The sequence below is a fragment of the Saccopteryx leptura genome, chromosome 1, assembly GCF_036850995.1.
Source record: "Saccopteryx leptura isolate mSacLep1 chromosome 1, mSacLep1_pri_phased_curated, whole genome shotgun sequence".
Classification (NCBI taxonomy): Eukaryota; Metazoa; Chordata; class Mammalia; order Chiroptera; family Emballonuridae; genus Saccopteryx; species Saccopteryx leptura.
Genome location: NC_089503.1, coordinates 294189910 through 294215723, shown reverse-complemented (window position 1 = coordinate 294215723; position 25814 = coordinate 294189910). Strand labels below are relative to the sequence as shown.

Genomic DNA, 25814 nt, shown 5'->3' with positions numbered 1-25814 from the left:
CCCAGGAAGTCATCCAAAAATGTCTTCTAGTGGTCTTAGGGACGAACTTAAGAGTCTCCTTTTTCTTTTTTCTCTTTCTTTTTTTGAGAGAGAATCAGACGGACAGACAGGAACGAGAGAGATGAAAAGCATCAATTCTTTGTTGTGGCGTCTCAATTCATTGATTACTTTCTCATGTGCCTTGAGGAGGGGTGGGGAAGGTGCTCCAGCAGAGCTAGTGACCCTTGCTCAAGCCAGCGACACCATGGGGTCATGTCTTTGATCTCAGGCTCAAGCCAGAGACACCCCCCTCCCCCAGGGACCTCAGGGTTTTGAACCTGGGTCCTCAGCACCCCAGGCTAACACTCTATCCACAGTGCCACTGCCTGGTTAGGCCTTAAGAGTCTACTTTTAATATGTCCTTTGGGGAGTGTTAGACCCGTGAAGAAAACCTATTGCAAAAGCAGAGATTTTGAGGAACTGGCAGAAAATGGAATAAAAAAGTAATTAGATGTGGTAAATAACAGGGTCTTTTTTATAAAGTGGTGCTCTGTAGTGAAATAAAATAAGTATTAGACCAATGAAGGATTATCCTGATTCTTTTGAGTGGCTAATGGGTCTGAACTTATGTGAGACACTTCACTTCTGCGAATCTGTTCATGTCTGTAAAATAGGGCATCTCTGCAATCCAGTTCTGACATGCTGTCAATCTGTGTTTTGTGGAAGGGGTTAAGTAACCAAAATAGTCTTAGAGTTTAGGAAAGGAGATAACTGTAGATAAGGTGGAAATTTTTATCCTGATTTGTGGATCAAATCCTGAATAAAATACACCAGTTCTTTCCCAGAAGAACTTTACAGAGAAAAGAATTCGCCAGAACTTGTGGAAATTACTCACTCCTTTGCGATCTTACTTCAGATCAGAATTGAAACTTAGGTAAAGCCTACCATCAAATGAATTACGTGTTACAAGACCTTATTCAGTGTCTTATAAAGCAAAGTAAATGGTCTCTGGTACAATATTTAGCTCAAAACTAACTTATATTCTGTCTTCACGTAATCCATAGGGTTATAGACCATTTTTGTGTTTTGACTTGTAGAACTTTAACCTCAGGAAATACGTATGGAGACTTCTGCATTAAATACTGACAGAGTTTATCCTTGGGAGTTCTGAAATGACACCCAGATAATCCTGTAGAAGTGGTTCTCGGTCACCATTACTTTGTGCTAATCAAGGAATGGAACAGAATGCTGGGTAATAATGAGTTTGCTTTTTATTTGGGAAGATTAACTTCAAAATATTCAAAGAAAAAAATTCCATGGATATAGACTCTTTATAAAAGAGAAGATAGATAGTTCAAGAGTCCTAACAAGTAACTTACAGCCTAACCAAAGGAAAAAAAGAGGAAGAGAGCCAGTATGTTTCTAATGAGATGAATCATGAAAAGGGCATTTACCAAAGATGAAAATAGGATGCCAAATCAAAAATGACTGGAAAAGTGTGACGTGGACCACTGAGAATACAGACAAGAAAGATTAACTCTCAGATGAGACCAAGCATTCTAGAAGTGTTAAGAGAGCAAGAAGAACTTTTTTAGTTAAGTGTGGACAACGAGGAAGTCAAGAAAGATTTGTTTTTTTCTGCCTAATTTACTGGCATGGTGTTAATAGTGACGGAAACATAAGCACTTAGTTCTGATTTTGATTTTTCATTTCCTATGTTAAGAAAAATGATTGCAGACTGGAAATGGGGGAATGAATGTAAGAAATTTAAAGCTAAGGTCAGTGAGGGCATTTAAGAAAACTTGTAGCTGCTCTAGCAGAAATCATATTTCCTGGCCTGGATGAGTTGGATTTCAAGTGAGAGGCCAGATTACAGCAGATTTTAAGAATTTGTAGACAACAGTAGAGGAGCCTAAGCCCAAAAATAAATACATGGGTCCATTTTTCCAGACAGAGTCTTTCAGTGGAATCTGCCCTCTTAATTTTGGACTTCGATCCTAAACAAAATATTTACTTCTCAGGCCCTGGCCAGTTGACTCAGTGGTAGAGCGTCAGCCTGGCATGTGGATGTCCTGGGTTCGATTCCCCATCAGAGCACACAGGAGAAGCACCCATCTGCTTCTCCACCCCTCCCCCTGTTGTTTCTCTCTCTCTCTCTCTCTCTCTCTCTCTCTCTCTCTCTTCCTCTCCTGCAGCCATGGCTTGATTGGAGCTAGTTGGCCTCTGCCTCAGGCTCTCTTGCTGAGCAAAGGAGCAAGGCCCCAAATGGGCAGAGCATTGCCCCCTAGTGGGCTTGCTGGGTGGACAAGGGTCAGGATCTCTCTGCCTCTGCTCCTCTCACTGAATAATGAAACAAAAAAAATTTACTTGTCAGTCATTATTGAGCATATTTAAAAGGAAGCAGTGACCATTAGGCTATAGTAAGTTCAGAAAAAAATAAGATCTACCAAGCTGTCATTCCCTTTTAGATAATGATACTAGACTAGACAACATCAGGAGGATGATAGCATGAGGTACCTAAAAAATTATCTCCTGCTGTTTTTATTATTGTCATGGCAAATTTATTATATACAAGGCACTGTTTTAAGTGTTTCACATGTGTTAACTAATTAATCTTCATAACCAGTGAATTAGGTGCAACTATTTCCATTTTGCAGATGTGGAATCTGGGACATAAAGAGGTTTCAGAAGTTGCCTGCAGAGCTAGTAAATGGCAGAGCTGAAATTAGAGCCCAGGCAATGTGGCTTCCGAGCCTGCCTCCCTAACTGTGCTGTACCCCTTTTGTGTGTGTGTCGGGGGGGCACAGTAAAGATGGACTGATAGCAGTCTGATTAATTGAAATCAAAACTGGTTTACTAGTGAGAGAGTCAAGGCCAGGCTGAAGAGAGGTCTACACTGATGTGCCATGTAGCTTTACCCCACTGTTCTTTTCAGAAGTTTGACAACTTCAGCATGCTGATGAAATGATAAAATTTGTGACCTGACTCTGGAACAGGCTTGTGGGATTGATGGGTTGAATCAGAATCCGGATCAATCCCACCTGGCTGGAATGGTGAATCATCTTTTACAAAAGAGGCACAATCCTTTGCTTAGGTGTGGAAAAATGAATATGAGTGTGAGATGGTAAGAGGTGATTAAAAAAATATGGGGGCAGTTTTCATTGATGGTGAACTCAGCATGAATCAACAGTATTTTGCAAGTGCCAGTAAAACTGAAGTATTGGGTTCTGTAATATGTCTCCAGAATGAGGAAGTTGATAGCCCTGCACAGTTTCAGGATGATGAGGCTATAGTTGAAGTATTTTTATTTTGTTTGCTTCTGAGCACCAAACTTGAAATCCTACTATAAGAGGAGTAGTTAAACGAACTGGGGACTCTGGCTTATTCTTTATGTTTGTGTTTACAGTTTCTGGTAAACTGCACAGCAAGTAGCCAGTAATGCATAGTGAATATATACACATCCACTTAAGCCAGTGGTTCTCAACTTTTCTAATGCCGTGACCCCACAATACAGTTCCTCATGTTGCGGTGACCCCAAACCAAAAAATAATTTTGGTGGCTACTTCATAACTGTAATTTTGCTACAGTTATGATTTGGAATGTAAATACCTGATATGCATTATGTATTCTCATTGCCTCTCCTGCACCCGCCCACTGGTGACGTCAGCAAGCGTCGGAAACACGTAGTGCGCTGCTATGGACTGTGGAGCCCCCTGCCCCTTAGGCCCCGACGGATGATGCAGTCACGTCTGCGCATGACCGCAGGCATTCAGTTTGGAACGCACGTCCATAACGGTGTGTGTTCAAGCTGAATAGCGCTGCTGCAGACCGTAGCAGCAAAATATGTATTTTCCGATGTCTTTAGGTGACCCCTGTGTTTTGGTCGTTCGACACCCCCCCCCCCGCCGGGGTCGTGACCCACAGGTTGAGAACCGCTGACTTAAGCAATATTGAATGTAGTATTTAAATAGATATAACGGTATTCCGTCATAATTTACATAGCTATCCTTTTTTTTGAACATTTGGATTATTTAGCATTGTTATTTTTGTAAGTATTCAGTGTTGTATATGCTTGTATAAATGAAGATGATAAAATGTTGCTATAGAGTGAATGTTTGTGTCCTTCCAAAACTCAAATGTTGAAACCTAACCTCCAATGTGAATGTATTGGGGGGGGGGGGCGCCTTGGAGGTGATTAGGTCATGAGGGCAGAGCCCTCCTAAATGGGATCTGAAAGAAGTCCAAGAGAGATCTGTCACTCTCTCTCACACACACACACACACACACACACACACACACACACACACACACACACACTGTCCTGTAAGATACATGGAGAAGGCGGCCCTCTGTGAACCCAGAAGCAGGCCCTCGCCAGACACTTGAGTCACCGGCGCCTTGAAAGTGAACTTTCCAACCTCCGGAACTGTGAGAAAGAAATGTTTGTTGTTAATTATCCACCCAGGGTATGGCATTTGCTGTAGTAGCCTGAAGGAATTTAGACAAGTATATTTATAAAGAGCAACTTAAATCTTTAAAATAGCGAAAATTAATTGTGGATTGAAGAGATTAGAGTTGTTTTTTTTAGAGTTAGGTTTTTGAAATACAGCAAAATCTGACTGAGTTAATTGGACTCCTCAGTCAGCTATGTGTGCGTGCATGTGTGTGTGTGTGTGTACATGCACGTGTGTATGTTCGGAGAGCTGGTTAACGTGACTGCACAGGTTACAGGTGCCCAGTTCTACAGCAGCTCTCTGTATACCGTATCGTGTGTTCACCCCCCTTCATACTTGTAAGTTTGAGGTCAGGGAGTTATAGAAAATAAAAATGAAAATTTGGGAGTACGTCTAGACCAGGCATGGCCAACATATGGTCCGCGATTAAATTTTTAATATTCTCAACACGACACACCGTGGAAATGAAGTCAGTGGTACTTTTTAAATTGTTATACATAAACTACGATATCTTCAGTAATCTTCAGCTCAACTGATATTTGTGAACAAACTTTTCCTTTAATGAACCTAAATAAAAGTACAACAAGATCAAGATTGAATGATTTACATTTGGGGGCTGTGTTAAGAATAGCTACTACAGCCTGACCTGTGGTGGTGCAGTGGGTAAAAGCGTTGACCTGGAACCGCTGAGGTTGCTGGTTCAAAAACCCCAGTCTCGCCTGGTCAAGGCACATATGGGAGTTGATGCTTTCTGCTCCTCCCCCCTTCTCTCTCTCTCTGTCTCTCTTTCTCTCTGTTTCCTCTCTCTAAAAAATGAATAAAAAAATCTAAAAAAAAAAAGTTTTAAAAAAAAATGAATAGCTACAAGTTTAGAGCCAGATATTAAAAAAATAATAGGCGAAGCAAAGCGCCTCAACACATCACATTAGTTTTTTTGTTAATTTGTTGTACTAAATTACTTACATTTAATCATAAACAAATTACATAATAAAACTTTACTTAAGCGAATTGTTTTTGTATTTAACATTTTTTAATTTTAATATTTTGTCCAACCCGGGGCAAAAACTGTTGGCCACGCCTGGTCTAGGGTCTGGATAAATTTGGCTCTATTTTCTACACATTCTTCTTAAGTGTAGAAATTCCCGAACGCACCTCTTATTTTCATGGTGAAGGAAGTAAGCTTCTGCAGGAATGAATGACTTAACTTTTTTTTTTAAAGATTTTATTTATTCATTATAGAGAGGGGAGAGAGAGAGAGAGAGAGAGAAGGGGGGAGGAGCAGAAAGCACCAACCTCCATATGTGCCTTGACCAGGCAAGCCCAGGGTTTTGAACCAGCAACCTCAGCGTTTCCAGGTTGACACTTTATCCACTGCGCCACCACAGGTCAGGCTGACTTAACATTTTTTAAGTGCTCTTTTGTAGCCTTTCCTCTTGTACAGAGACAATTATTGTTAAGAAACATTGCAGGATTCTGGCTTATGAAGTGGCAGTTACCACATATAAATACAACCATTGTATTTAAGAAGTATTTTTATATTAAAGATAAAAAAAGTTCATGCTGCTTACAAATTTAACTATTATTAGAAAAAATGAAATTAGTCAGAACTCTTTTGTTTCCTAGCATTCAGGTTCATAAAGGTTTTTGTACAGCTGTCGTTTTTTTCTTATGCCAAGTAATGAGAATGTGTAATTCCCCCTTTCTTTTTTTTTTTGTTTTTTTCTGAAGCTGGAAACGGGGAGACACAGACTCCCGCATGCGCCCGACCGGGATCCACCCGGCATGCCCACCAGGGGGCAATGCTCTGCCCACCAGGGGGCGATGCTCTGCCCATCCTGGGCGTCGCTACTCTGCCCGAGGAGCCATCCCCAGTGCCCGGGCCATCTTTGCTCCAGTGGAGCCTCGGCTGCGGGAGGGGAAGAGAGAGACAGAGAGGAAGGAGAGGGGGAGGGGTGGAGAAGCAGATGGGCGCTTCTCCTGTGTGCCCTGGCCGGGAATCGAACCCAGGACTTCTGCACGCCAGGCTGACGCTCTACCACTGAGCCAACCGGCCAGGCCCCCCCCCCTTTCTTTTTGTTTGTTGTTAGGAAGCTGTAAGATGATCAGGCTAAATTTAATATTAAGACAATATGTTACCTCAGAACTTCCACATTCTGTTTTCCATAGCTTTATTTTTTTATTTCTGCTCTCATTTAACTTACCATAAAGTGCCAGAGATCATCTTTAGAAGATTTAGGGACATGTCAATATTATAGATAAATTCTAGATTTCTTTCAAAATTGATATATAAAATAAAACTCTAGATATTTTTCTTCATTATTTTTCACATCAGTCAACTGATTTTGAAATTAATTTTCGATTTCTGAGCCCCAGAATTTCTAAAGATCCCTTATGACCCCTAAATACGCTAAGGAAGCCACATTTTGGAATTTTATTTTTTAAAGTTTAGAATCCTTGTCTAGCCTGACTAGGCAGTGGCGCAGTGGATAGAGCATTAGACGAGGATGTGGAGGACCCAGGTTCGAGACCCCAAGGTCGCCAGCTTGAGCGCGGGCTCATCTGGTTTGAGCAAAAGCTCACCAGCTTGGACCCAAGGTCACTGGCTCAAGCAAGGGGTTTCTCGGTCTGCTGTAGCCCCATGGTCAAGGCACACATGAGAAAGCAATCAATGAACTAAGGTGTCGCAACGAAAAACTAGTGTTTGATGCTTCTCATCTCTCTCCGTTCCTGTCTATCTGTCCCTATCTATCCCTCTCTCTGACTCTCTCTCTGTCTTTGTAAAAGGAAAAAAAAAAAAGAATCCTTTTCTAATGTGAGTGGGGTCTCCCTAATTTATGAGTTTTAAGTTTGGGTTTTTGTGAAGTATTGAAAATGGAACACATCTGTGAAACTTGGAAAGTGGTAGCAAGGACCATGGGGAGGGCGGACAGGAGGCTGCCTTCCTGACAGTGGGTCAGAGTAAGAAGAGGCTTCGTGCATTCTTTTGGCTACTCATTTATCATGACCGCATGTCTTTACTTTTATATATTCCAGCTGAAAGGAGCTGTTAGCCTCTCAGAAACGGCCACAGGCCACAACCAAAAGTTATAGTTAATTTTGCTAGAATTTGCAGAAGATAAACTGCACATGATCTCACACTGTAGCCTAGCTTACCCAACTCCTCATTAGAATATTTAAATCATAAACATTGATCAACCAGAGTTTTGACAATTTATGAAAAGAGCATGGTCCTGTCCAGTGACTCAGTGGATGGAACATCGGCCCGGTGTATGAACGTCCCAGGTTTGATTCCCAGTCAGGGCACACAGGAGAAGTGACCATCTGCTTGTCTCCCTCTTCTACTTCCACAGCTATAGGCTTGATTGGTTTGAGCATGGCCCCAGGTGCTGAGGATGGCTCAGCTGGTCTGTGTGTCAACCACAGGCACTGAAAATGGCTTGGTACTCGAGCATCAGCCCCAGATGTGGTTGCCAGGTGGACCCTGGCTGGGGCACATGCAGAAGTCTGCCTCACTGCCTCCCCCCCCTCACCTAAAAAAAAATAAAAAATAAAAAAGAAACAGCTACGAATAATATTAAAGAAAGATGTGAAAGGAGAGGACATTTCACTTTATGCTGGGCACAATTTAGGCACTTCACCACTCCATCATTTTTCATTTTAAGTTCTAGTCCTTGGCAACGTATTCTCCTTATGTGTAGCCTTAGTTTACAATACTATTTGTATTCTTTCCTACCACTTTAAAAAAGATTTATTAAAAGTTTATGTGCTTTTACAGAAAATATCAGTACACTTAATTTTTAAGAGCTGCATAGTATCTTCTTCTGTTAATGTTTCCTAAATCATTGTATCGTCTATTTTTTTACATAATTTGAGAACAATATAATTAAAGTAATAAATTTTTTTTTTATGTCAAGAGGAAGAGGGGGTAGCCTGCCAAGAGAGGCAAAGAAGACCTCCTGAATTTCCTTCTCCCTAAGCTTTTATTGATCAAAAGCAGAACAAAGGTAACAGGATTACAAGAGACCAGGGGATAATGGGAAAGAATGACAAATGGCCATTATGCCTACATGGAAAAAGGGCTGATTTGGGTCAGTACATTTTTTTTTTTTTTTTTTTTGCTAATTAATAAGCGCTAAGGAAGGGGCAATCTGAAACCTCTAGGCTAATTTTCTAAAGCCCTTTTACATGTATTCCTTTGTGCCTGCACACAAAGTTTCTTGGTATCTGCATCCAAGAGACAGTCACTCAGGGCTTTTAACTAAAGTTCCCCAGTCAGAGTCATAGAGAGTTCAAGGTTAGATGGGTGATTCCCTACATCTCCCCCTTTTTTGCATTCCAGGGTGACACTTTATCAACAGCAGGTCAGGACCTTTTTTGTTTCAGTCTTGACTTAACAGACAGGTTAGGTGGTGGTTGTGGAAGGTAAAGAGCAAGCATAGAAACAGGTTTAAGGATTTACAGGCATTTCTGTATTTTGTACAAGTTCTTTAGCACACCTGCTTAGATGTTTCAAAGGTTCCCAGGTGATGTCAGGTGCTTCCTGAGTGCTTGGGAGCAAGTTAGGTGTCCTTCTTTTTTGGGGGTTCATTTCCAGAGATGGATTCAATATCAGCTTCTGGATCTCTGGAACCAGGTTGCTTTCTAGGGGCTAATGCCTGTTCATGATGAGGCTTCACATTCCTCTTTCCTTGCTGGTATTCAAAGAGGACCTGTTAATGACAAAATTGGAACATACCCTTGCCCCCAGTTTAGTGATTTGACTGGATTCTGCCACTCTGGGCCAGCCAATATCCCGGTACAACCTGAGAGGCTTAGGCCATTGCTCGGCTGGTATAAAATGCCGCCTGGCTGCAGTAAGTCCAGGGAGGAAATGTTCAAAAAATTAAGAGTATAAAAAGCCTTATATAATTGTTCTTGTGGGGTGAGTCTCTCCTCCTGACTCCCCCCATTTTTGTTTGTTAAGATAGGTTTTTAAAGTAAAACGAGCACGTTCAATACAGGCCTATCCTGTTGGATTATAAGGGATACCTGTAACATTTTTAATATTCTAGTTTTGTAAAGCTATTTAGAATGTCTTAGAAGTATTGTAAGGGCCATTGTCTGTTTTAACTACTTCAGGGCAGCCAGGAATGGAGATGGACTCTAAGAGGTGAGAAATAGCATGACATGCTGCTTTCCCAGTAGAAGGCTTAGTGTGAATCATGCCTGAATGGGAATCTATACAATAAAGAAAGGAGTCTATAACTATTTCTTTTGCTTGTTTACATTCCATGTCTGTAGTAGAGATAGCTCTTATCCAGGGAGGGAGCCCTTTTGCTACTGAAATCACGTTGCTGACTATAACATTTTATAGGTCTATGATGCTCTCTATGTTCTTTATGTAAACTTGAGTTTAGTAATAAAAACTTGGAACCTAATTGAGACAATATCCAATCAAACTGAGAAATCCTTTAAGCTGCTTTGTTTTTGAAAGATGGGAGTCCTCTGAGTTTTCTGGGTTAATTAGTAGCCAGTTTTTAAGTGTGAGATATCCCAAGTATTTCACTAAAGATGGAGAATCAGAGCTTGTCCTAGAGCATCAAGTACCATATTTTTCGCTCCATAAGACACACTTCCTCCCCCCCCCAAACGGAGGGGGAAATGCTCATGCGTCTTATGGAGCGAATGTTCATTTTATTTAGCTGCTGTGGGGCGCAGTGCTGGAAAATATATATAGAATGAGCGCCAGCGGGAGCTTAACCATCCCCGTCCCTGCCACGGCAGCGTGCGGAATCCTGCATCTTCTGAGTGATCTCCTGGTTCCGGTTTCCACAGTTGCATTCAGCGCAGGAGGGGGAACGGCAAGCAATGTTGTGTGGGCGCATTCATTGGGCATCATCGCTGGCAGACGTGAGAGGCGCGCTGCAGCAGTGGAGGGCCGCGCTGCAGCTGCTGGAGCTCTGTGTGAAGTGCTGATGGCACTTGCTGCCCTATTAGTGCTTGACCAGTTTAGAACACATATTAGCAAAACCACCAAAAAAAAAAAACTTTAAAGAAGTGAAGACTCATTTAGCTGTAATTCCTGGGGGTATTACTAGCCAGTTGCAACCTCTCGATGTTTCCATCAACAAACTGCTTAAAGTCTTTGTGTGAGAAGAGTGGAACAAATAGATGGCTGCTGGTAATCATGCTCTGTCATTAACTGGATGAATGAGGAGACCTACTATCACTCGAGTTTGTGAATGGGTGAAAACATCATGGCAGTCAGTGAAGAATAAAACTGTGGTACAGTCATTCAGAAAATGTGGCATTAGCAATGTCTTAGATGTAAGGTGATCAACCTTTTTTTTTGTTTTTGTTTTTTACAGAGACAGAGAGAGAGAGAGTCAGAGAGAGGGATAGATAGGGACAGACAGACAGGAATGGAGAGATGAGAAGCATCAGTCATTAGTTTTTTGTTGCACATTGCGGCACCTTAGTTGTTCATTGATTGCTTTTTCATATGTGCCTTGACCGTGGGCCTTCAGTAGACTGAGTGACCCCTTGCTCGAGCCAGCAACCTTGGGTCCAAGCTGGTGAGCTTTGCTCAAACCAGATGAGCCCGCGCTCAAACTGGCGACCTCGGGGTCTCAAACCTGGGTCCTTCCGCATCCCAGTCCGACGCTCTATCCACTGCACCACTGCCTGGTCAGGCAAGGTGATCATCTTTTTTACAATGAAAAGGAGGACAAAAATAAATTGAAGAAAATACTATCATAAATAAAAGAAACATTTTATTCATTGCAACAATAATACACTATAATATGATAAATGCATAATAAAAACATTTGTAATATTTTATATTGTAATTATGCTTACATGCCTTTTTAATTTTTAATAATTGTAAGAAAAAAGTACTCATTTAGATATAGATACGTCACATCACATGCAATGGATTGACTCTGCATCGATCGAATATGAACATTTACAGATTAGTCTTCCAATATCAAAAAGGAGGATATATAAGAGGACACTTTTTGAGGGAGGACAGAACTTACAAAAGAAGGACTGTCCTCCCTAAAGAAGGACGATTGGTCACCTTATTAGATGGCCCTGAAGATGGTATTGTATATGAAAATAGCGAAGAAAGTGATGCCAGTGATTGTGAACAAATGAGCTTCTTAAATTCTGACACTAGTGATGATGAGTTCCTTGGGTTCCCAGACAACTAGAAGAGTATTTGAACATTAAAGTCTCTTCTCATTTGTTAATAACTGTGCTAATGGTTGTTAATACTGCTGTTGAGTTTACATTGTTGAAATATTATTGTGGTATATTTTATTAAATATTGATATTTTAACACATCATTTGGTTCAGAATATTTTTTTCTTATTTTCCTCCTTAAAACCGTACGTGCGAAAAATGGAGTATCTATGACTTGAATTAGAGTGCAATCTCTGGAAAATTCAGCACTATTCAAATCAGCTTTTAGCATCTAAGACAATAGTTGGGACTCTCCTGGGGTGTTACTGTCTAATTAAACATGTAACCTTTCCAGGGGAAAGCAAAGAGGCATTCCTGTCCTTTTATTTTACAGACATGCTCAAACAGGTATTACATGACTTTATTATCATTGAAAAATAGTCAATGCACAGCAATAGCTGGTAATAGATTATGTGGATTTGGAACAACAGAATGTCTGGGAATATATGTACCCTGATTTATTGATGTCACCTCATTAAAATAAAAATTTATTTATAATAAAAAAAAAGAATGGGAATAACTGTCTTATAGCTTTGAGATTTTGTGTAAATCTGTTTTACTGAAAAGCTAGAAAGAATCACAAGGGCTTGTACATAGAATTATAGATGCCTTTTGAAGTAATCTAGTATAATGGTCTTAATTTCAGCTACTAGTGCTGAAGATCTTAAAGGATGTTGGCAAATCTTGCCAATATCTGCACTGAGAAAGGCCCAAAGTTGTATTGGAATGTCCTGCAACAAACCTTTAGTCTCAAGATTATTTCCTTTTCATGGACATTTCTTTAAAAAAATTTTTTTTTAATTGGTACAGTATTTGATTTCCTTTCAAATACATTTTATCCTCTGGAAGATATGTGTGCAGTCATTGGTTTGAAGAAAATTTTACCCTGCTAGGTTAACTGGGGCAAACTTGATTAACAAAATATATATTGCCCCTAATATATTCCCTCATTGGAAAGGGACAAATTTTGATTTAACAATCATTGGTTGATTACATATTCTTACCACTTATACATAAGCTTTACTCTGAAGTCCGATACAACTTCGTTGGGTAGGATTAAGAACAGATAAAGTAGCCCCTAATATTTACAAGAGCCTTAGCAATTTCCTTTTGTAATGGTAATTTTAATTTCTTCTTAATTGTTACTAAGGAGAAAGGGAAATGCCCTTCTATAGTCTTTGGTACAACTATGTGTTTAATACATATATATTTTTTAAATCCCATTTCAGCTTCTTATAATTTTTTAAGCTTCTTATATTTTTTACAATAAAAAGACTCCTACTTGGGTGCTCTACAATCCTGAGCCATGTGTCAGACTTCCCACAGTTAAAACAGGATGACCCGATTATGATTGCTGCAGAAATTTGAGCTAAATTCTGTTGTTTGACTCCTAGAAACCAGTAAAATATTATTTGGAATAAGTCAGAATAGCCAGGATCAAATGTTCCAACAGTTAATTTTTTTTTTTTTTTTTTTTATAATTTAGTAACTTAGTTACTTTTTTTTTTAAAGATTTTATTTAATCATTATAGAGAGGAGAGAGAGAGACAGAGAGAGAGAGGGAGAAGGGGGGGGAGGAGCAGGAAGCATCAACTCCTATATGTGCCTTGACCAGGTAAGCCCAGGGTTTTGAACCGGCAACCTCAGTGTTCCAGGTTGACGCTTTATCCACTACGCCACCACAGGTCAGGCCCCAACAGTTAAATTTTAAATTTCTTTCTGAACCCATCAAAGTCCCAGATAAAATCAGGGAAATCTTTCATTTAGGTTCATTCTATTCTAGTCTAAGTAACATACACAATTATTGGTTCCTTTCTACCTGAAACCAGCTTTTCTTTAAAGGGAGCTGCTACAATTCCTGGATTATTCTTGTCTGAATTCCTATTCTTATTTTTCCCTAGGTCAGTCGGGAGTGGTAGTAGAGGAGGCAAAGATAGAAGAGGAAGGAAGAAGAGAGGAGGAGGGAGAGTCCGTACAAGGAAGCTCAGATAGCAATAGTGGAGAAGCTGTAGGAGAGGAATGGGAGGTTAACATTCATTAACTTCAGAGGCCTTCATCACTTCAGAGACAGTCTCTAAATTTTTTTTCAAAAAATTTTTGTGCTTCTCCCAGAACCTTCTATTTCCAATCAGTGTCTGCTTTACATTTATTTAATATTAACTTTAGAGTTGGCATTTTCTAACTGAGCGCACAGAAAAAAATCAGGAGGAATTACAAGGTCCCCACTTTTGGATACTTCAAACTGAATTTTTTTCATTTCAGTAGATACTTGCAGATTAACCTGCAGCATTATTAATAGGGGGCTGGTGTCCTTGGGGCTTGTCAGCCTTAAAGGTATGATTTCCTGTGTTAATTTAAGTTTTCTTTGTATATCTATAAAGTGTGAACAAATTTCTAAGGATATTGTGTAGTGGGTTCAAGTTTGCTGCTCGTGGGTTGAGCTTGCAGGGAATTTCACCTCCCAAGTCATCTCAAACCCTCTTACTGTAAGGTATTTTTCCCCACCGAGAAAGAAGGAAGGGGCCAGAGCCACAAAGTGTGGAATAATAAAAGGCTTTATTGAGTACAGAGCACGCATCCTGCCCAACGAGGTTCCCTGGCCCTGAGGAAAGATGGAGGCCAAGGAAGTCGCAAGTGGTGACCTGTGTGGGAGATATTTAAAGGGTCCCTAGGGTGGTCGAGCTAATATGACATGGTGAAATCTCACTGGCTGGCAGACGGTCGCTTTTTTCCAAAGGGTTCCTGGGAAGTTTCTTTTGGTGTGCTGGGTTGTGGGCAATCCTAGCCAAAGTTCCTGGACCTGAGCTTTCCCCATTATCCACCAACCTTACACTTATGTGTCTTGGTTTCCCTCCCCGGCTGCCTAATACAGCCGTGAGGACTCAGAGTGCTAGGTAACCAGCCTTTATATGTGCAGCCCCGGACAAGTCAATAATTTAACCCTTTAGTAGTGAGTTTTTTCATGCTTACTGAAAATGAAATTAGTTCCAGTTCCAGTTCTGTTTGTTTTTTTAATACATTTTAATTTATTTATTTTAGAGGAAGAGGAAGGGAGAGAGAGAGAGATAGACAGACAGACAGAAACATGGATCTGTTCCCTTATGTGCCCTGACTGGGCTCCAACCAACCAAGCCACTGGCTAGGGCTCCAGTTCCAGTTTTATTAACTTAAAATCATGTTTGTCTGATGACCAGTTTATGGAAACAAGAACATATATTTGCCTCTTTTTAATGTTGCCTTACACATTTTCAAAATAAAAATTTTTGTACAATCATACTGTGGATGGTCAGGAGGCATGAGGACATACATGAACATTTGTACTACTCAAAGGGTTGATTACAGTTGAATTTGGAAGTCTGTTGGTCAAATAAGTTTGTAAATATGATATATATGTTTGCTCGCTTATAGTTTGCATTGGGTGTGGGGGACAGGCTGTAGGCAGGCAGGGTTGTTATACCCTAAGGCTTAGTTTTAAGACAGCCTTTCCCACCCTAAGTGACTTTGTATCAGAGACTCCCTTGTTTGTATATTGGATTAAAGGTTTCTATTTCTACACTATAAAATGGGGCAGACCGGAAGCTTGCTCTCTCTCGGTTTCTGAGATTAGCATTAGAGGAGAGAGAGAGAGCAGAGAAAGGAGAGCAGAGAAAGGCCACGTGGAGGAGAAGAGAAGCAGCCAAGATGGCAGAATGCTGAGGGAGAAGCCAGTTTGTGCAGAGAGAAGGAGATGGGAAACAGGTGAATAAGGCTGGTGAGGTAGATACCTTTGATTCTAGGAAACTTGGATAAGTCAGTGGAAGCCCTGAATGGAAAGGGAAGTGTTTTCCCACTGTGTGTGTTTTTACTTGCCTGCTGGGTGCAAGCTAGAATAAAAGGTGATGGCTCACCAGTTTTTGGCTCCGTTGTTTTATTACTGTCTATCCAAATCCAGTACGAACCTGCATGGGCCAGGCGGCTGTGATGGTGGCCGCGGCTACTGGCTTTACAAAGTCCCTATGGGGCGAACTACACATCACGAGGGATGCCCTCTTGACACCTCCACAGAGGTTCTTAGTCATCTAAGAATATCTGAGACTCAGGCTGGAGGCAGGAAAAGCCCCTTATCTTCGGAGCTGAACAAGCCCAGGTTCTCATTTAAACAGCAAAGGTTTTCTTTGTTCAGACTCACAGTTAAGTAGTTCCAATTGAAAAAGGTCAAAATTAAAAACCAGCCATCCATTATTTATCCCTCTGTTTCACAGACCTCAGTACAATTTTACACAAACAAGACAATTACAGTACAGTGACAGGAGCATAACACATAAATAAATCTGATTAATCCTAATAGCGGAGTTGTTACTTGGCCCCAACTCCAAAGACAAAGAACACAGTACAGGGATCAGCATGGTAAGACCTCACAGAGTACCAACTAAAGAAACAAGTTCAGGATCCAGAATTCCACTCTATTTAAATGAACGCTCCTTATATATTTCAATTTTAGAGCAATGATGCAGGAATAGAAGGAGTGGAACTATTTTATTTATGTAGTTCAATATTAGGGCCTGCATTTCCAATTTTGCATGCAAGAACTTAATTCAGTCCTCAAAAAAGCCAAATTTTGGCTATTTTCAGTTGATATTATTTTATAGATTTATAAGCATAGGTCAACCAGTTAGTCAGAATTCACCAAGGGGTACTATCCTTAGGAATGGACAGGGTGTTACCCATTCTGTTACAATGTCAGACAAAAACGAAACAGAAACCAGAATCAGACAAACCAGAGAGGAATCCAGGATTTCAACGCGCCACCAGACCAGAAAGATGCCTGCCGATCTCAGTCAGGTGACAGAGACATTGGAGGATGGAACTAGCAAAACCTCTCCGAGTAAATAACACTCGGCTGCTGCTTGGGAAGTACTGTAGTCAATTCTTCCAGGGTCCCCTAGTCTGGACTAATTTCAAGGCAAAGAATAGGGAAGAAACAAAATAATAGTTCAGAGGATTGTAGATAAAACATGAAAAAAAATGAGAAAAATTTGGGATTGTACAATAACAGGGAAAGCTGTAGCTTTAATAGAATCTGGGTGTCCTAATGATAATCCTTCTCAGAGACAATTTCCCATTAAGGAAGGACTATGATTCTTCCCAGGTCTGGGGAGAAGAGATGGGAAAAGATAGAGGGGAGCCAAAGGCTCCTCGGGAGACAAGGGAGGAGGGAGGGTGTTTTGTCCTTCTTAAGCCTCCTCAGATTCCATGGTTGCTGTAACTGGTGGTTCAGGTTGACTATGCTAAGATTTCTCTTTTCCTTTCTGCCATGTTGTGAGAAGAGGAACAGAAACCTTTAATCCTTGTTCAAACCACCTTTTCAAAACTTTACCTACTTACTCCCATAACTCGAAATCTAAGGTTCCCTTGTCAGGTAACCATGGGCAGTGCTCTTCTACAGCAAGTAGGAGTTGCTGTAATGCTTTAGTCTTTTTTTTTTTTTTTTTTTGTATTTTTCTGAAGCTGGAAACGGGGAGAGACAGTCAGACAGACTCCCGCATGCGCCCGACCAGGATCCACCCGGCACGCCCACCAGGGGCGACGCTCTGCCCACCAGGGGGCGATGCTCTGCCCCTCCAGGGCGTCGCTCTGTTGCCACCAGAGCCACTCTAGTGCCTGGGGCAGAGGCCAAGGAGCCATCCCCAGCGCCCGGGCCATCTTTGCTCCAATGGAGCCTTGGCTGTGGGAGAAGAAGAGAGAGACAGAGAGAAAGGAGGGGGAGGGGTGGAGAAGCAGATGGGTGCCTCTCCTGTGTGCCCTGGCGGGGAATCGAACCTGGGACCTCTGCACGCCAGGCCAACGCTCTACCACTGAGCCAACTGGCCAGGGCCTAATGCTTTAGTCTTTACAGTACACTGAGCAGTGTGGAGCAATTTTTTTTTCCCCCGAAGTTAGAAGCAAGGAGGCAATCAGACAGACTCCCACATGCACTCGACTAGGATCCACTCGCATGCCCACCAGGGGGTGATGCTCTATCCATCTGGGCCATTGCTCTGTTGTGGCCAGAGCCATTCTAGCACCTGAGGTGGAGGCCATGGAGCCATCCTCAGCACCCGGCCAGTTTTGCTCCAATGGAGCCTTGGCTGCGGGAGGGGAAGAGAGAGACAGAGAGGAAGGAGAGGGGGAGGGGTGGAGAAGCAAATGGGCACTTCTCCTGTGTGCCCTGGCCAGGAATCGAACCCCAGCTTCTACACGCAGGGCTGACGCTCTACCACTGAGCCAACCGGCCAGGAGCAATTTTTATAAATTTTTTAAGTAAATGCGCTGCTGCTTGCTGAGCTTCTGACCTGTGTGGAAACCCCTCTTTGGCCTACTGCATTGGTCCTTTCCTCACGGCGAGTAGGGACTGCTCCTTATCGGAATTCCCTGTAAGATGCAGCCGCTAAAGAACTCTTCATGCACAAATTCCACACGATCACGTCAGGGTCAGCACTTACAGTACTCCAGCCCGCTGGGAACTACCCGTGTTGTGTGGAAAAAACCTACTCAAGACACAGTGAGGTCAAGAGAAAGAGATGGAGGTCTGCCAAGGCAGGCAAAGAAGACCTCAAATAAAATTCTTAAGATATAGTTTAATTTCTTTCTTACTAATTCTTCACATTTTTAAACATGAAGATAGCGTAAAGTTAAAATGCCTCTCTAGCTCTTTGTCCATCGGATAAACGGGAGTGAGCCCCTGTTTTTCTTTGCAAATCTAACATTCGAGCCCAGCCAGTCTGGGTAGACTCTTACCTGGAGCCTTTTCCAGAAGACTGCTTTAGTTTGCCTTCTCTTACAACCATTTTATTAAGATATAATTTACATACTATAAAGTTGATTCCCTTACAGTGTACTAGTTTGCCTTTTTAATTTCTGCTTTCTGAGCTCCCTGTGTTCTTTCTCCACCTGCAAAGAGAAAGAAAACTGGTAAATGAGCATTTTGCCACAGAACATAGGACTTTTCTCTCCAAATAGTAAATGGCACTCATCTACTTTATGTCCTAGTGTTTTTGCTCCTACTGCATATCATGGGACATTATTTGACATTAGCATAACTTGAATTTTATAATGTATATTTACTTTTCTCATTTTGTGCTGATGGCAATAGCTTGAGATACTAGTCTGCAGTCATCAGAACCATTTTTGGGAAATTGCTTTCTGTGAAGGCCTCTGTTCCTTATATTGAACAGAGTACTTTGAACAAAGTTTAAATCGTTCAGAAGAAAGGTCTAGAGTGGGTTTTTCCCATTAATATGTAGACATTTAAAAAATAAACAGATATTGCTAGTCCTCACTTAGTGGAAGGAAAACAAAAACCCAGCAACAATAAAAAAAAACAGATCCAATGAATAAACAAGTAAACAGGCAAATAAACCTAAAGAGAACTTTAACTTAAATCGGAGGATGGGTAGGAATGGGGTCAAAGGGTACAAACTTCCAAGTAGAAGAGGGTAAAGGGGAAGATAAATGGTGATGGAAAGAGACTTGACTTGGGCTAATGAAAACACAATCCAATATACAGATGATGTATTATAGAATTGTATACCTGAAACCTATATGATTTTATTAACCCCGTAAATTCAATACATTTTTTTAAGAAGAGGAAGAAGAACAAGTTCTAGGTACTGCTGTACAGCATCACCATTTTATTATTTACTTGAAAGTTGCTAAGAAAACAGATTTTGCCTGACCAGGTGGTGGCTCAGTGGATACAGCGTCAACCTGGGACATTGAGGACCCAGGTTCAAAACCCCTGAGATCACCAGCTTGAGTGTGGTCTCATCTGGCTTGAGTGTGGGATCATAGACATGACCCCATGGTCACTGGCTTGAGCCCATAGGTCAGTGGCTTGCAGCCCAAGGTTGCTGACTGGAGCCCAGTGTGGCTGGCTTGAGCAAGGGATCACTGGCTTGGCTGGAACACCCCCTCTCCCTTTCAAGGCACATAAGAGAAAGCAATCACTGAACAACTAAAGTGCTGCAACTACAAATTGATGCTTCTCATCTCTCTCCCTTCCTGTCTGTTCCTGTGTGTCCCGCTCTCTGTCTCTCTTGCTAGAAAAAAGAAAAAAGATCGTAAATGTTCTCACTACAAAAAAGAAATGATAATTACATGACATTATAGAGGTGTTAGCTAAGGCTATGGCAGTAATCACTTTACAGTACAGGATGGGACAAAAGTAGGTTTACAGTTGTTTGTATGGAAAATAATACAATAATTAATAAGTAATAATACAAGAATAAACTGTTTTACATACTCAGAACTATAAACCTTTTGCCCCACCCTGTATGTAATTATATCAAATCAGCATGTTGTACACCTTTAACTTACACAATGTTATGTGTCAGTTTTATCTAAAACCTGGAGGGAAGTTTAGGCTGAGGGAGGGTTAGATTGGAGGGAAATTTTGTGACCAGAGGATTAAATACCAAAGGTAGAAACACAATTGTTTTTGTGTTCATGTAAGGGTTAATGGACCTTACATACATTTCTACTAGAAAATTCCCATGATCTCACTTCAGAGAAAGTACAGGCTGACTTGACAGGACTGGTCAGTTTTATTGATGACACATCTTGTCATTAAACAGTGTGAGAATGAATTAATGTTTGGTTAGTAGGCTCTCAGTAAAGGTTGGGTGAATGTGTGCGTATGCAAACAGATCTTCCTCCTCATTTCGCACCTTTCGTCAACTCTAAATAAATACTGCGGTCTGGTTTCATAATATTTAGATCCTGAAAATTCTTTTACAGCTGATCATTTCAACTTACATTTTGGTGGTTTTACCCTCATATCTTACATTTAATTGTTCTTTCAGTTACTCCCTTCAGGAAGCTCAAGCTTTCTATACATTTCCATTTCAACAAATGATGGCGGAAGTTCATCTTCCTAACGCGGAAGTTACGGATGAACAGCAAATGCCAGCCGACACTCCAGAGTCAGCTCCTGCCCCGGAGCCTGGACAAGGTAGTTTTCACCAGAACGCTATAGGAAATTAGCTGTTGGATTAGCCAACTTATTTAAGAATAGGTTGATGATGAATTTTAGCTCTATTTTAGCGTTAACTTTTTTTACCCATTTTTTTAAGTACTTGTTACTTGCCAGGCACTGTGGTAGGTTTTGGGAATAAAAGAACATGGGCCCTGGAGTATCTCATAATCTAGTAGGGAAAATAATAAGTAAACACATTTTATGTATGACATATATGTGTCATGCCTCAGCACACACATTGTGAAGAGGGGCGTAGGACATTGGGAGAGCTCCCGGGTTGACACCTGACTCACACTTCTTACCCTTAGTTCTTTATCTTTGATACAATTTCACAGCCTCCTACCCCATTCTAGTACTATTTGGTGTTCCTTTACCCTGGCCTCCTGCCCTTCCTTCAACATTGTATCATGAAATTGTATCAGAGATAAAGAACTAAGGGTAAGAGCTTCCCAGAGCTCAGAAACTCAAGGGTGAGGAGACTTTGTCCCCCTGGAGAACGGGCTGGGTAAAATTTCAGGCCGAAGGAGGAGTATGCGCAAAGCTCAGTTCAACAGTGATTCTGTGTCTTTGGAGTCTAGGTTATAGCAAAGAGATGGTGAGAGATGAGGCTGGATAGGGGGCAGTTGAGGCTTGTTTAACCTAAAAATGTGTATCCTGTCCTGAAGGGTACAAGGAGCTGTTGAAAGAATGTAAGCAGAGAGTGACTTACCTTTAATGGCATGTAAAACCATCAGCCTACAAGGAATACAGAGGATAGATTGGGTGGTAGAGAGCAAGCAGAACTTGAAGGCAAGACGTGGCTTAGAAACTTTTAATAATACGGGCATGAAATAAGGAGGACCTGAAGGGTGGAGAAGGACAGAATTAGGAACTGCTCAGGAGATAGAGTCACCTGGCCATGGTAAATGGATTTCATGGGGGACAAGGGAGAAAGAGGAATCTGGCAGTAACACCTGGGCAATCGGATGAAGGGGAGGTACCATTCACCAAGATAGAGAATGAGAAGAGAGAATAGATTTAGGCACTGGGGGTGGAAAGAAGGTAATGATTTTCTCTGGGGTAGCAGTACTGGATGAGAAATGTGCTCAGAGTTCCAGTTTATGATTCCAGGAACACATCTACCTTTGCTCTTGACTCCTGTTTTTCTAGGCAGACTGTATGTACTAGGACATCCCCAGTCACAGCCGGTGGAGGTGGATTCCTTGGCACAGGAGTGGCTAAAGCAGTGTGAGGTAGAAAAGAAGGAAGGGCAGGAGGCCAGGGTAGAGGAACACCAAATAGTACTAGAATGGGGTAGGAGCCTGAGAAATTGTATCAGAGATAAAGAACTAAGGATAAGAAAAACGAGGCTTCCTTTGGATATTTTAGGTTAGGACATTGGTTTGTGCCCAGTAGTGATTTGCCCCCTGGGGACGTGTGTCATTATCTGGAGACACCTTTGATTGTCAGGACTGGCAGAGTGTTACTGACACCTAGTGGGCAGAGGCCAAGGTTGCTGTTAAATATGGAATAGCATAGGACAGGCCCCCACAATCAAAAATTATTCAGCTTAAGATGTCAGTAGTACTGAGACTGAGAAGCTGCTTTAGGTAGGTCCTGAGATCAGACCCCTAGTCTTGCCTTTTGAAAAAAATACTGCCGGCCAGAAATTTCATACTCAGCACTTCTAAATTCACTTCTTCGGTTGTGTGTGGAACAGAACATACACTCAACCTCTGAAACAAGCCCACCAGCCATTTGAGGCTTTCTATTACTGGCATTTGGGGGAAACTGAGTTAAAATGTTTCCCTTCTTCCCTGTTTTGCTGCCTACTTATTTATTTGTTTACTTAACTATTTATGTATTTATATTTAGAATTCCTGTAAAATATTACATAGATACTTTGTATGCTTGGCGAGGCCAAGGTGCTCGGTAGGATTATGTGGAAAATCAATCTGTGATTAATATGGAGGTTTCATCCCAAGAGCCACCTGCAGAGGAAGGAGGGTAGAGGGTGGGGCCACATGGCCCTGTTCTAGAGGGAACAAGGGGAAGATACTGTAGAGGAGATTGATGCTGGCAAATAGAAGAGGGAGATGAAAAGCTTGCTGATAGAGTGACTTTTCTGGGAAAGCTGCCTAAAGTTTGTAATTACGGTTTTCTGCATCACATCCTGGACATCATTGTGTTTCAGAGACTCCAAAAGGAAGGAAAAGAAAACCCAGAACAACACAACCAAAAAAACCAGTGGAACCCAAAAAATCCACTGAGGCCAAAAAATCTGCCAAGTCCACAAAATCAAAAGAAAAGCAAGAAAAAATTACAGACACATTTAAAGTCAAAAGAAAAGTTGACCGTTTTAACGGTGTTTCCGAAGCTGAACTTTTGACCAAGACTCTCCCGGACATTTTGACCTTCAATCTGGACATTGTGATTGTAAGGATTTATGTCTTTATTTGATTTTATAAAAAAAATTGGTGGATAACTTAAGCTATATCCTTGCAAATAATTTTGCTGAGAAGAACTATTTATAAGAATTCTTTTGGTAGTCAATGGTGTCACCTTCATGCGGTTGTATTATTTGAGAGTGTTTAAGAAGGTGGGCTCCAGAGTGGGCTGTATAGTTTCGACTCCTGCCACGTGGGTAGGACATAGACAAGCCTTAACCTTCCTGAATACCAGTTTCCTCATTGGTGAAACAGGGGTGATAACAGTAGCTCTCTCACAGGGTACCAATTAAATAATCTATGTAACTCACTTTGAGTTCTCTGTAAATGATAACTAACACTGATTTTGAACTTTGATTTTTGTCTGTAATTCTAAGGAACATCAGCATGCAAACAAGCATGTGGATGACGTGGAGTGAGCTGCTGTTGGGAGTTGAGAGGCAGACTTGTGACTGGACCTGGGCTCAGATTGACTGATTGCTGCAGAACCTCTTTCCTTCCAGCCTGATGGGTGGGGGTGGGGGTAGGGGTCTGGGGGTATGAGGGAATCAAGCTGATTGTTACAAACAACAGCAAAATTCAATATAAAGGAATTTCTTTCCTCAGAATGGAATACTTGGTTCAGATCAAAGTAGGTAATTGATAAACAAGACTGCTGCTTGTGGTGCCAGATTAAATTTTTATTTTAATAAATTCAGTTTTATCCATCAGTCCTCCACAGAAGCCCTAAGACTTAAACCCTACTAAAAAGTACGTGTGTGTGTGTGTGTGTGTGTGTGCGTGTGTATATTTTGTTGTTGTTGTTGTTGTTGTTTTTTAGATTGGCATAAACCCAGGACTAATGGCTGCTTACAAAGGGCATCATTACCCTGGACCTGGAAACCATTTTTGTAAGTGATTACTTTTTTATTATTATTTTACTTTTAAACTAGATATCTTTGCTAATAGTTTGGTGTTGTTTTTTTAACCAAATTATGTTTTTAACGAGAGACATGGTGCATGTGTGTAGATGTACAGACATCTTTTCTGTGTGCATATACACACAAATGAAAGGTTTGGGACGGCACGTCACTGGGAACAGGCTGGTTTACGAGAGTGGAGAGGCTGGAAAGGAGTACTTTCTTTTTTGTTTGAATTGTTTCAGATGAGCTTTAATACTTAGGTAAAGGGTTTTTTTAGTTGTTATCTACAGACATAGCAACAATAGTGCATCGTTGTGCCAGTGCAGACAGGATACCCACATTTCCAGGTTTCTGCTGATCGTTTTCCTTGGAGAGATGAAATGCTTGATCATTGGCAATCAAGTTAAGAAGTGCTGTGATTGGAGACATTCTCTACAGATTCTTTGTATCTAGCAGAAAAATAATATTAAAGACTTTTGACCTTGCAGAGTGAGCTTTAACACTGAGTATAACCAGTACTGTGTTGTTGTATAAGTCGTCTTACCTAGCACTGCCCAGTCAAACAAGGCATGCTGTCGGTCCTCAGGAAACACTAGCTGATTATCTGAGTAACATGAAAAACATTTAGGGTTAATGATAGTAATGTGTTTTTGGAATGAATAGTATGTTGTCTCCATTACTTAAAAAAATTTTTTTTAGAGAATTTTGAACTTTTCTCCACATTCTTAGAATGTTCTGAGCCAACTGGTGTATGTTTACCTGTTTGAGGTAGTCCAGGGGCAGGTGATGATATCACCAGTTAGTAGAAAGGAGAACTGTTTCAAAGTTTCCTACACTAAATAGCTGTGTATTCTCAACAGGCATTTACCTTAACCTCCCCCATGAAAAGGAAATAATAATAGTAATCTCTCATAAGATAATTTTGACAATTAAATAAGATAATCCCTGCAAAGGGCTTAGCATGGTATCTAGCATATAGTAATTGCTTGATATGGTATTTGAGCTTTTTTTTGTTTGTTTTTCAAGAATAGGATATAGACTACCACATCAATTCATAGGGCAGAAGCCTTTGACCATCTATGGAAATAAACTAAACTCTTTTTCACAGGGAAGTGTCTGTTTATGTCAGGGCTGAGTGAGGTCCAACTGAATCACATGGATGATCACACTTTACCAGGGAAATATGGTATTGGATTTACCAATATGGTGGAAAGGACAACACCAGGCAGCAAGGATCTGTCCAGGTAATTGTATAACATTGGTTTCTATAGGTTGGAACTTTGGCTGCACTGGTGCCTCATGTACTCTAAGGAATACCATATGTATCCAGTTTAAGCTGAGCTTAACAAACAGTATGTGAATCTAAGGAATACCATATGTATCCAGTTCAAGCTGAGCTTAACAAACAGTATGTGAATCTAAGGAATACCATATGTATCCAGTTCAAGCTGAGTTTAACAAACAGTATGTGAATCTAAGGAATACCATATGTATCTAGTTCAAGCTGAGCTTAACAAACAGTATGTGAATCTAAGGAATACCATATGTATCTAGTTCAAGCTGAGCTTAACAAACAGTATGTGAATCTAAGGAATACCATATGTATCTAGTTCAAGCTGAGCTTAACAAACAGCATGTGAATTGATCTTCTCTTGAAAGCTATCTGAATTCAGCATATATAAATATTGCCATACTTATATTTTGATGACTTTTTAATTTAATTTTAGTAAAGAATTTCGTGAAGGAGGACGTATTCTAGTGCAGAAATTACAGAAATATCAGCCACGAATAGCAGTGTTTAATGGAAAATGTAAGATTTACTTTTAAATTTTATCTTTTG

General features: G+C 40.9%; 1 protein-coding gene across 4 annotated transcripts in view; it reads left to right on the top strand.

Moving 5' to 3' along the window:
• The window catches only part of TDG (thymine DNA glycosylase), a 30671-nt gene that overhangs the window by 593 nt on the left and 4264 nt on the right, over window positions 1-25814 (top strand). For 2 of the 4 annotated variants that reach the window (XM_066356340.1, XM_066356322.1), the window contains exons 2-7: window positions 2915-3103; window positions 20474-20622; window positions 22820-23061; window positions 23893-23962; window positions 25083-25218; window positions 25702-25784. In XM_066356340.1, coding sequence (XP_066212437.1) covers window positions 3030-3103; window positions 20474-20622; window positions 22820-23061; window positions 23893-23962; window positions 25083-25218; window positions 25702-25784 — 754 coding nt within the window. In that variant the 5' untranslated portion in view covers window positions 2915-3029. Of the gene's footprint in view, window positions 1-1148; window positions 1232-2914; window positions 3104-20473; window positions 20623-22819; window positions 23062-23892; window positions 23963-25082; window positions 25219-25701; window positions 25785-25814 lie in introns of those variants that run through there. The other 2 variants (XM_066356330.1, XM_066356350.1) reach the window with 2 other exon arrangements.